Source organism: Spea bombifrons, chromosome 3 (genome assembly GCF_027358695.1).
Source record: "Spea bombifrons isolate aSpeBom1 chromosome 3, aSpeBom1.2.pri, whole genome shotgun sequence".
Classification (NCBI taxonomy): Eukaryota; Metazoa; Chordata; class Amphibia; order Anura; family Pelobatidae; genus Spea; species Spea bombifrons.
The window spans coordinates 115,266,366-115,278,039 of record NC_071089.1 but is presented as its reverse complement, the minus strand read 5'-3'; the positions used below and the strand labels follow the sequence as shown (position 1 = coordinate 115,278,039).

Here is an 11,674-nt window from a genome sequence, read left to right as displayed (position 1 = left end):
AACAGAAGGAGCACAAGAGAACGCTGGGGAAAATCTATAGTTCTGTAAGTAAATAGCATCTGATAAAAGCCAATATGCTGTACCCATTGAATACCATCATGGGTTCAATACCTTAAGAATTTGATGGTGAAGATCAGTCCCTGGAGTGTTTGTAGTCCTGATTTTGGTTTAGGGGGTAAAGCATCCTGATCAGCCACATATACCGACAACCCAAAGCTGTGCATGTCTCTAGCTACACCTCCCAAAACAGTTGCCGTGGACATGTAAAATGTTGGTGGATATGCAAACTCGAACGGGGAAATTGAATCTACAGTCACTAGGGGGCCACACATTTGTAAAATGCACTTGGTACGCCATAAATCCCATGGCATTCACACACTCCACTGACACTGCACACTTACACAACTCACTGCATTCATAGGAATATACTCACAAACTCAACATTCAGAAATATGCACTCACGCTATAAGGCAGCCAGTCTGATGACATACTCAGGTGTCCATAGCAGTAAATGTATGTTGGAGGATGTAGAAGGGGCACGGCTGGACCTGGAAGGGACACGGTTGGACACCCAAGAGCCCACAGTCCTCACAGACACTCACACAACTCATAGACACTCACACAGATAAACCTTCTCAATGTTACCTATGTAGGAAGCTGGATAGTCCGAACGACTACCTCCGCTGACTTGTGCTCCCTTAGCCTGGGACAACACACTTACCCCGGTTTCCCAGTCACTCGCCGAGACTCAGCGTAGGGTATAAACCAAAATGAACACTGATTTATTTTAGACACAGGCGGCTGGATATATCCAGCAAAACACACATTAACATAATCAAGATATTGGGATACAAACCGCCCCCTTAATCTGCCTCCCAGAGACAACAGGGGCAGTAACGGGATTAACATTACAATAGGGTCCCACCCTCCACTATCTATTACTGCCCAAATCAGTTCCAGGGATGGCCGGGGTAAATATCTGTAGTGGAGGAACTAGGGGGGAGGAGAGACTGATTTATGGGGTGGGGGAACTGACTTATACAACATATTAGTGCACCATGGGGGGGGCTGACTTATACAACGTAGTAGTGCACCATGGGGTGGGGAAGAAGAGTCTGACATTAAACTGAAACAATGGTTGCCACTCCCTGGTCTTTTCAAAGTCAGGGCCCATAGTCGGTAGGGAGGAGGCCGGCTCTCAGGCCTCTCCAGTTGCCCCAGTGATGAAGGGTTCCGTCACAATACTGTTAAAATTCCTTGACGTATTTGCCGGGTCAAAGCTATGTCCAAATGTTTAAATATCACTAGTAATTTTGCATTAAGCTTCACGACATGCACCAATTTTTTATTATTATTTTTGTCCCCTTTGTATAGGTTTTTCTAAAATAAAATGATTCCTGTTGATCCAGCCTCAGTACTTTTTTACTTTATTCTCTGTGTGTGTTTCCTATATTTTTACCGTTCTCGGGGTAAAAATATTTATTGGAATTTTCCTCCGGGGCCAAATCTATTATCAATCATTGGGACTTTGCATGTTTGGAATCTGAAGAGACCCTTTGATACACTTTTAAAGGTAATGTTTAATTGATTAAGAATTCCGCATTGGAAAAATCAACCAAAAATATGATGTATTACAATCAAGATGTCTAATTTATCTAATTTTGTTGCAATAAACCCCCCTTTATCATCTATAAGCCTTAGTATTATTCTTAAGGATTATGAATTAGCCTTAATAAACCAGTATACACCACCGGTAAGTAAAGTGCTGTGAATTCGGTTGAGGTCTGATCACAGCTCCCACATGGTCACCTTGAGACGCAGTAAAGTTGTGCGCCGATATATGACATCATATCTTGGCATTCGTCTTTACGCCATTGTGACTCCATTTACTCGATTAAGCCCCCTGGTGTCTCACTACACAATGTGGCAGTTAGATGAGAGATCTTTGCTGTCCATAGCCTCCATACCTTACATAGCCTCCATAGACCTCATTATAAGACCTCCATAGCCTCCATAGACCTCATTAAAAGACCTCCATAGCCTCCATAGACCTCATTAAAAGACCTCCATAGCCTCCATAGACCTCATTAAAAGACCTCCATAGCCTCCATAGACCTCATTAAAAGACCTCCATAGACCTCCATAGACCTCATTAAAAGGCTCTGTGTGCCTTTAAGACACAGCGTGGGATATGACGGCATATCCTGGTGCTCCGTTTGTATGGGATGCCAGCCATGCAGGGTACCTAGTGCAGCACCCAAGGTAAATATGTCACTGGCCCCAACTACAGCCACCCCTCCAACGGAGATGCCTTGGTCTAAGGAACTGAATTGTTGATAGGGTATTATGTTTTTCTTATTTTCCATTTTCAGTTATCCGAGCAGTATGGTTCAATATTCAGCATTCAGTTGGGTGCTGAGAAGATAGTGGTGCTGTGTGGCTACGACACCGTGAAAGATGCTCTCGTTAACCACGCCGAGGCGTTTTCTGGACGGGCCAACATACCAATCTTCCACGATGTATCTCAAGGATACGGTAAGTAAAATAAACGATACAAACCTTAAACCTTATAGTGCAGACAGTGATCCAAGCGCAAATACCAAAAACATATTACATGAAATGGAGGGCAGGTGACAGCATCTACATTATTCCCCGATATCCACATCAAAGGACATGTCCGGGACAGAAAATTACCGATAAGAAACTCTCCATGTAAAATTAGTATAGATAAATCATAGTCATGTTTGACAGTGGTGGTTATACCATATAAGATGCTCAGGTAGTTGCTCAGAGCCTCCATTTTTTTTTCGTTTAGGGCCCTTTCCAGGAATAAATTTTGTCTTATTCCTTAACGTTTGGCTGTAAATTCTACCATCCTCTTAGTCTGCCTTTATACGCACAGACACTAGACACGCCATTGGTGTTTTATGTATTTATTTAATAAGGTTTTATGGGTAAAAAATAAAATTAAAATGTGTGGATTATTCTTCATACTTGCGTTCACTAATTTTTTGCTAAATTTTGATAAATTTTTGGGGCAAAAAGTTGTATTGTTCGCCTTACATGTGTTGATAGATTTTAGCCATTTTTTTTTAAGGTGTGGCTTTTTCCCATGATGAAAACTGGAAAATTATGCGAAGGTTCGCCCTTTCTACACTACGAGATTTTGGAATGGGAAAGAAAACCATCGAAAATAATATTAACGAAGAATGTGAATCCTTGGTGGAAAAAATCAATTCTTACAAAGGTTAGAGTTTGTTTGAAATAATGCAGTTCGGTTTGTTCCGAAACGAATTCTAATGTCTGATACACAATTCTGATACAAAAATATAGTTTTGCACATTTTACATTTGTTCTTGCACTTTCTGCACTTTTATTAATCATACCCCTTGAATGATTGGCTGTTTTATTGCTGATTCTTTCCAGGAGAGCCTTTTGATAACACGATGTTAGTGAATGCCGCTGTGGCCAATATAATTGTGTCCATAATTCTTGGCCATCGATTTGAATATGACAACCCAACAATTTTAAGACTCATGCATTTAGTAAATGAGAATGTGAGACTTGCGGGCAGACCTTCGGTGCTGGTAAGTTGTTCTAGCCTCCATGCCTTCTTTTCACGTTGATCTTGATCCATGGTACTCTAGGAGTACGCTAAACTAACGAATGCTTGAAGCACCCAGTCGCTGGCTGGAAAGCACTCTCACTAAAATGGAATGGAGTGCCTTCTGCGCATGCACGTGAGGGGGTCTTATTAGACTGCGATGTATTTATGTCTTCTATGAGGGACGGTGTCAATGCCTTACTAAAATCGAGATAGGCGATATCAACAGCTCCTCCCTGGTCTATTATCTTGCCCAGTCAAAAAAATAGATTAACTTAATTGGACAGGACCTCTCTGTAGTAAACATGTGCTGTCCCTTCCTAACACAGGATGCCACTAAGGCTCTTGTCCATGCCCGCTTTGTTTCCCACCTTGATTATTGTCTAAGCTAGTCTTCATCACACCCCTCTAACCCTTCTACAATCCACCATGAATGCTGTTGCCAGACTTATCTTCCTCTCACATCGCTTTATTCACCCATCTCCCCTCTGTCAGTCTCTTCACCGGCTGCCTGTGCGCTTCGGGATTCATTTCAAAATCCTCACTCTTACTTTCAAAGCCCTGCACAGCGGTTCCCCTCCCTACATTTCCTCACTCATCTCTAAATACACTCCTCACCGGTCTCTCCTCACTCATCTCTAAATTCACTCCTCACTGGTCTCTCCTCACTCATCTCTAAATACCCTCCTCACCGGTCTCTCCTCACTCATCTCTAAATACCCTCCTAACCGGTCTCTCCGCTCATCCAATGATCTCATTCTATCCTCTCCTCTGATTTCTAGCTCTCATGCCCGCTTACTAGGGCTGCAACTAACGATTATTTTAATAATCGATTAGTTGGCCGATTATTTTTTCGATTAATCGGATAAAAAAATTGTAAATTTTTCATTTATTTAGTATAATTTACTAAACAAATGATGTTAAATACAAACAGCAGAATAAAAAAACTTTGATAATGCATTTCTTGTCTTTATTTCCCAACCAGCCCCCCAATATATGCACATTTGAGCCCAGGCTTGCTACGCTGCCTCCCAGGCATGCCATGCTGCACCCCCCACATATGCCACGCTGCCTACCACAGCACTCCACGCTGCCTCCCACATCTGCCACTCCACGCTGCCTCCCACATCTGCCACTCCACGCTGCCTCCCACATCTGCCACTCCACGCTGCCTCCCACATATGCCACTCCACGCTGCCTCCCACATATGCCACTCCACGCTGCCTCCCACATATGCCACTCCACGCTGCCTCCCACATATGCCACTCCACGCTGCCTCCCACATATGCCACTCCACTCTACCCCCCACATGCCACTGTGCCTGATACGCCTTATACCCCCTGAAACACCACTCCATCCTCCCCAGACATGCCACGCCATGCTGCCTCCCACATCTGCCACTCCACAATGCCTCCCACATATGCCACGCTGCCTCCCACATCTGCCACTGTGCCTGATACGCCTTATATCCCCTGATACCCCACTCCATCCTCCCCAGACATGCCACCCTGCCTCCCAGACATGCCACTTCTCTACCCCCAGATATGCCACTCTACCCCCAGATATGCCTTATACACCCTGATACACCACTCCGTCCTCCCCAGACATGCCACACTGCCCTCCCCACATATGCCTTATATACTGTATATGCCTTATACCCCCAGATATGTCACTTCACTGCCCCCAGGATTTAGATTCCCCTAAATTAACCCTAAACTCCCCATTAACCATAACTGCCCCTAAATTAACCCTTAACACCCCCTTAACCACAGCATCCCCTAAATTAACCCTAAAGACCCCATCAACCACAGCATCCCCTAAATTAACCCTAAACACACCATTAACCACAACTGCCTCAAATTAACCCCAAACACCCCATTAACCACAGCTGCTCCTAAATTAACCCTAAACACCCTATTAACATAACTGCCCCTAAATTAACCCTAAACACCCCACTAACCATAACTGCCCCTAAATTAACCCCCACCTCCCCTAACTTTCAGTAGCCCAAATATATATATATATATTACATACATATATACACATTATATATATATATATATATATATACATACATACACACATACACATTATATATATATATATATATATATATATATATATATATATACATACACACATACACATTATATATATATTATATATATATATACACACACATATATACATATACTTACAGTTAGATGAGTGTCACAGCCATGTGGTTCTGGCCTGGAGAAGGAAGGGGCGGGGCCAGTTGTCACAGTGATTACAGGGAGGGGGAGTAAGTAGGAGCTGCTGCTGTGAGACGGTGAGTCAGACTAAACGGATTATATAATGAGGGGGATTTTTCAGAGCGTTTGCTCTGAAAAAACCCTCATTTTATAATCGATAATAATCGATTCAACTAATCGATAATGAAATTCGTTGCCAACGAATTTCATTATCGATTATTATCGATTTTATCGATTAGTTGTTGCAGCCCTACCGCTTACAAGATTTCTCCAGGGCTGCCCCCTATCCTCTGGAATGCCCTCCCCCGGCCTATCCGTCTTCCCCCGCCTTTATTCCTTCAAATAATCCCTCAAGACCCACCTCGTTAGGATGCTTAAAACATCGCACATTAATGCCCCCCATATTCCTACTTATAGAAGTGTGACTGGTCCATCCCTAACAACGGCACTTTTACCTTATACCTATTGTGTACTACATCCTAAACCCCTTTAGATTGTAAGATCCTTTGAGCAGGGCCCTCCTCACCTGTGCGCTATGGAATTTGATGGCGCTATATAAACCAATAAATAATAATAATAGTGATCATGCAAACCATTTACTTGCAGATATTTAGCAGGGTTCCCATTTATTTGCCAACTACTGATGTAAGACTTACTAGTCTGCAGCTGGCTGAATCTTCCCTGCTATGTGTTTTTCTGCAAAGTGGGACTGCAGCTGCCAACCTCCAGTCTTCTGAAACTTTAGCGACTGATTAAATAAGTATGAAAGTATCAACGATCGCCTCCTAAACTTCAAAGGTTTCTCTGAAATGCCTCGATCATGAGGCATTCAGCGATACCGAACTCCCAGCCCAGGACGCGCTGAACACATATTGGGGTGTTTTATAACAAAAAATGACTACCACAAAGTTGAACAAAGACTGGTGGTAGAATTAGTGCATGGAAAGAGTTAAAATACTAGCATTTCGAATACCCTGGGGTGTCTAGTTTTCAAAAATATATGATTTCATGGGGTAAATTGCATTGGCCGGCTTCAAAGATACCCGAAATGGCACATGGGGGGAAGACTTACCAGATTTGGAAAAAAAGCAAAAAAAACATAAAAACATTAGGTATTTCTAAACTCAGGACAAATAGTAGAATCTATTTAGCAGGTTTTTTCATTACCTTCTATAGATGAGTAAAAGATTTTTCAAGTAAAAGTTAGAAAAAGTCATTTTTTTCTAAATTTTTCACCATATTTTATACTTTTTTTAATAGTAAATAATATGATACAATCAAAACAATGTCATCTAAAGAAAGGCCTTCTTGTCCTGAAAAAACAAACAATATATAACTTGTGTGGGTTCAGTAAACGAGAAAGAAGAAAATTACAGCTAAACACGAGCAGCGCAGAAATGTTAAAAACAGCCATTGTCACAAAGAGTACAAAAAATAAAATCAGCCTTTGTCACGAAGGGGTTAAAAGAGGTCAATACAAATGATGGCCAGGGTGCCCCTTTATGCCAGATCTAGATATAATTGTATTTTTCTTGCCATAGCTGTACAACACCTTTCCATCTATCCTGCAATGGATGCCTGGAAGCCAAAAGATTTACAAAAACGCCAACGAGTTAAAGATCTTTATGAAGGAGACTTTCATGATCCACAAGAAACAACTGGATATTAACGACAAGAAAAATCTTATTGACGCGTTCCTTGTCAAACAACAAGAGGTAATGGTGTATCGTTACCTGTTTATTTTTATATATTCTGCTTTACCAACAAAAATGAGCAAAAAGAGGTGATTGTGTCAGATAACTAAACCATAACATTGGTCGAAAGCACTTCATCAAGTCCCCAAAGCGTATCCAAAAGCATTGTATTAAATAATATATATATATTATACACTATATGACCAAAATGTATGTGGACACCCCTCGTAATTATTGAGTTTAGGTGTTTCAGACACACTCATTACTAGCAGGTGTATAAAGTCCAGCACATAGGCAGACATCTCCATAGACATCTTAATATTATGTATTTATTTATTTTATTACAGGAAAAGCCTAATCCGGAATTCTATTTCCACAATGAAAATCTAACGATGCTTGTGATTGATTTATTCGTTGCCGGGATGGAGACGACCTCGACCACCCTCCGGTGGGGCCTTCTTTTAATGATGAAATATCCGGACATTCAAAGTAAGATAACTATATATATATATATTTCGTAGACCTTCCAGAGATTGATGATTTCATTAGATATTTGACAATGTATACATCTAAAGAAAGGCCCAGGATAGTAGACCGGAATATAAAGTAAGTCCCAAGCAATCGGGTGAGACACATCTAGCTGTATCTTCATAACAACGCATTGTAATCGTTGTCAGATTGAAAGAATTGGGTGAAACTGGAGAGATCACCAGTATGAATCCAGTAGACATTAAAAAAACACAACAAATAATCTAAAATAACAGTCCGTCAGTTAGACCACTATCCTGAATTCTGCTGTGACGGTGAGGTTTAATATTTTAGAAACTTCTATATGGCCTATCCATTGTATCGCCTGCATGAGAAATGTTTGCAGCATGTGCAATTTAATTGATATAGAAGTAAAAAGTAACAACGGAGAAAAACATATGCTTAAATGTATATTCTGACATAGTCTGGCTTAGACCAACAAGACCTAGGGCCGCCCGTCTATTCCCTCTTCTTGTATGGCAAGCAAGTCTCCTGGTATGCCCCTGCTCTTCTACCCAGTTAACATCTATTTACCAAAACCAGCAATGTCTGCCTTTAACAATGTACTTTATATGAAGCATTTTGACTTACTAAGTTCATTATATATTATAAAAGCCCAACTTTGATGAGTTTCTTCAAAAAGGAGGACTAAATTGACACAGCATAATGCATAGGGGATAATCTCATTTATTTAATACATGCATTATACAGAGCCAGCTTTACCTTTCATGCAGAAGCAATGCAATGATTGCGCCTTAATAATACAGAGTTCAGTTGGTGAGTTAAAATGACATTTTCCCATAGTCACCATTAAAATATTTCCTTTTGTGGTAATATTGTTTTGTTGGCTTACGAAGATTATAGAGTTTTCCTTATATATGATAATATTTTAATATATAAAACGCTTAAATGGGGTACTTTATAACCGGCATTCTTTGTAGAAAAGGTCCAAGATGAAATAGACAGAGTGATCGGATCTGCCCAGCCTCAAGCAGAACACAGAAAGCTAATGCTGTATACCGACGCCGTTATTCACGAAGTCCAAAGATTCGGTAACATTGTACCAATCAGCATCCCGCATGCAACTACTCAAGATGTTACATTCCGGGGATATTTTATCCCAAAGGCAAGTCTCTGAGTTTAAAGCCGGATGAAGACATAAAAATGCTTTAAATGTTGATGCTAAATTCAGGGTAAACATTAATAGAACCCCACCTTACGTCTATGGGAAGAATCATCATGACTTCCTGGGGTATAAAGGGACATTCTTCAAAAAAGGGTATGGAAATATCAATATGTGGGATTTGTTAAATGTACACTTCAGATATCATACGCGCTTTAATCCATATGATGGCTGAGTGTAAAAAATAAATATATATATTTATATATATATATATATATATATATATATATATATATATATATATATACACACACACACATATATATTAACCATTGGAATGCACAGAGGGACCCAACCATGCATTTTTCCCCACTAGTTGCTCCAAAAACATCTCTTCGGTAGCAATGCATATGTGCGGGATACTCACCGCCAGCCTACTCCGGCACATACATAGCAAGCGATTGCCTCCCTGGAGTTGAGCATCATGAATGCTGATGAAAGGACTTAGTAAGTATGTGCGCTCATGTGCGGTGGGGGCAGTATTTTGCCCCTTTAGGAAACGCATCACAGGCTGTAGGCGTTCTCAGTTATTAATGAATGTATTCTCTTGTACCATGACCAACAGAGGGAATTGAGTGAATCGTGTGGAATGACTTCTTTTATAGGACACTCAAGTCATCACAGTACTGACGTCTGTACTAAAGGATAAAGCTCACTTTGAGAAACCCGACCAGTTTTTCCCACAACATTTTCTGGACTCTGACGGAAATTTTGTTAAGAATGAAGCATTTATGCCTTTCTCTGCAGGTAAACAATTTCCAAACATTTGCATCATGTAATATACCCTCAAGTCCTTCTAGATTTCTGGAAGTCCAGTTTGCTACGTGATGCGTTACCTATTATGTCCTGTTTACCCATTATGCTACACTGCATAATATGATGATACTATGCAAATCAACAAATAATAATCATAGCTAATATACAAAGAAGCCTGTTAGATCATGTCATCCATTTCTTTATTTATAGGTCGGAGGAGCTGCGCTGGGGAAAATTTAGCCAAAATGGAACTATTCCTGTTCTTCACCAGGCTGCTGCAAAAATTCACATTCCAGCCCCTTCCTGGAGAAGACCTCGACCTCACGCCACTTTCTGGGTTTACCAACCATCCGAAACCGCATCATATGCGTGCGCTACATCGCAGTTAGCACTAAACACCTGGACTTTTTATCTGGAATAAGCATTTTAGAATATGTGGCAATAAAATACCTGTTCTCCTGTTTTCTTCAATGACTGAATATAGTGCTACTTTTGAAGCAAAGAGAAGGACATTAAATACAGAAACATCTATAAATTGTGCAACGTAGAGTAAATAAAAGTGATTTAGTGTTCCAAGGAATTCATAGACCATTGACTCCAATTCCCCAAGGGCAGCCCAATATTTTTCTTCAATAAGTGCTTTTTGAATGTCCTCAAGTAAAAAATTACCTGGAGGCCCATGGGGCCAAGCAAAAAGTTGAAAACTAATTGTTAGCTATTGTTTGTGAGGACAAAGCAACTTACAGAACTAATAGATGGCATTGACAGAGTGATAGAACCCATTGGAAGTACGAGATGCAAATGAGGCATCATCCTACTATTTATGAGATTTTTACACCCCTTTAAAATATAGGTTAGTCTAACCACATTTCAGGTGTCCACACCTGCAATACTCCACACAAGATATGAAAAGGGAATGGAATAGCATTTTGGTTGTTCCTTGTTTAGGGAAAGGACACGTTAAGGAGATGTTTCTCAGGGGCAGGCTGCAGCATTCCATTAGTGACTTGACATGAAGGAGAAGAGCAGAGTGAAATGTAACACCAAGACAGAAAGCGTGGTCTGTTGGGTGGATTGTGGCATTCTTATTAGTGATTGAGAGTTCACATAACAGGACTAATCAGAAGCTCAGTCTTGAAGATGTTGAGCTTCAGATAATGGGACACCATGACCATGATGATGCAAGTCCATAAAGACAGTTGGTGAGATGAGTTAGAAGAAAAGGTGAGATTTCAGGAAAGGAAACATAAATTATCATGTCATCAGTGTTACTGAGAACCTATTTAGAACATATTATGTATGAGAAGGAGGCCGTATAGATGGAGAAGAGTAGAAGTAACAAATATGAGCCCTGAAAAACACCAAGTTCCAGGGAAGGAGACCGTAAAGGTGCAGGAAGAGAGGTATAACTTGAGGCAGGAGGGAAACCTGCAGGAGGTCAAGAGTGACGAAGGCTGTACTGAAGTCTAAGAGAATATGAAGAGAGAAGTGACCTTTTCTTTTAGAGATGAGGAGATCATTTGTTATTTTGGTGAGACTGTAGAGGGAAACTAGAATACTCGAGGAGGCGTCTGTGTGGCAGAGCCTGTCCTGGTGTGTGTATTTGGGGGTCGGTGTGGCAGAACCTGTCCTGGTGTGTATTTGGTTGTCTGTTTTCTGGCACTTTATTTATTGT

At 40.8% G+C, this 11,674-nt stretch overlaps 1 protein-coding gene across 1 annotated transcript; it reads left to right on the top strand.

The window, feature by feature from the left end:
- LOC128483471 (cytochrome P450 2K4-like) lies at nucleotides 1-10,459 on the top strand. The gene is made up of 10 exons (XM_053459681.1): nucleotides 1-44; nucleotides 1,375-1,573; nucleotides 2,373-2,535; nucleotides 3,098-3,247; nucleotides 3,427-3,587; nucleotides 7,380-7,553; nucleotides 7,880-8,021; nucleotides 9,002-9,186; nucleotides 9,849-9,990; nucleotides 10,210-10,459. The coding sequence occupies exons 2-10, from the start codon at nucleotides 1,391-1,393 to the stop codon at nucleotides 10,386-10,388; spliced, it is 1,479 nt and encodes a 492-aa protein (XP_053315656.1). The 5' UTR covers nucleotides 1-44; nucleotides 1,375-1,390; the 3' UTR covers nucleotides 10,389-10,459.
- Nucleotides 10,460-11,674: the final 1,215 nt, after the last annotated feature.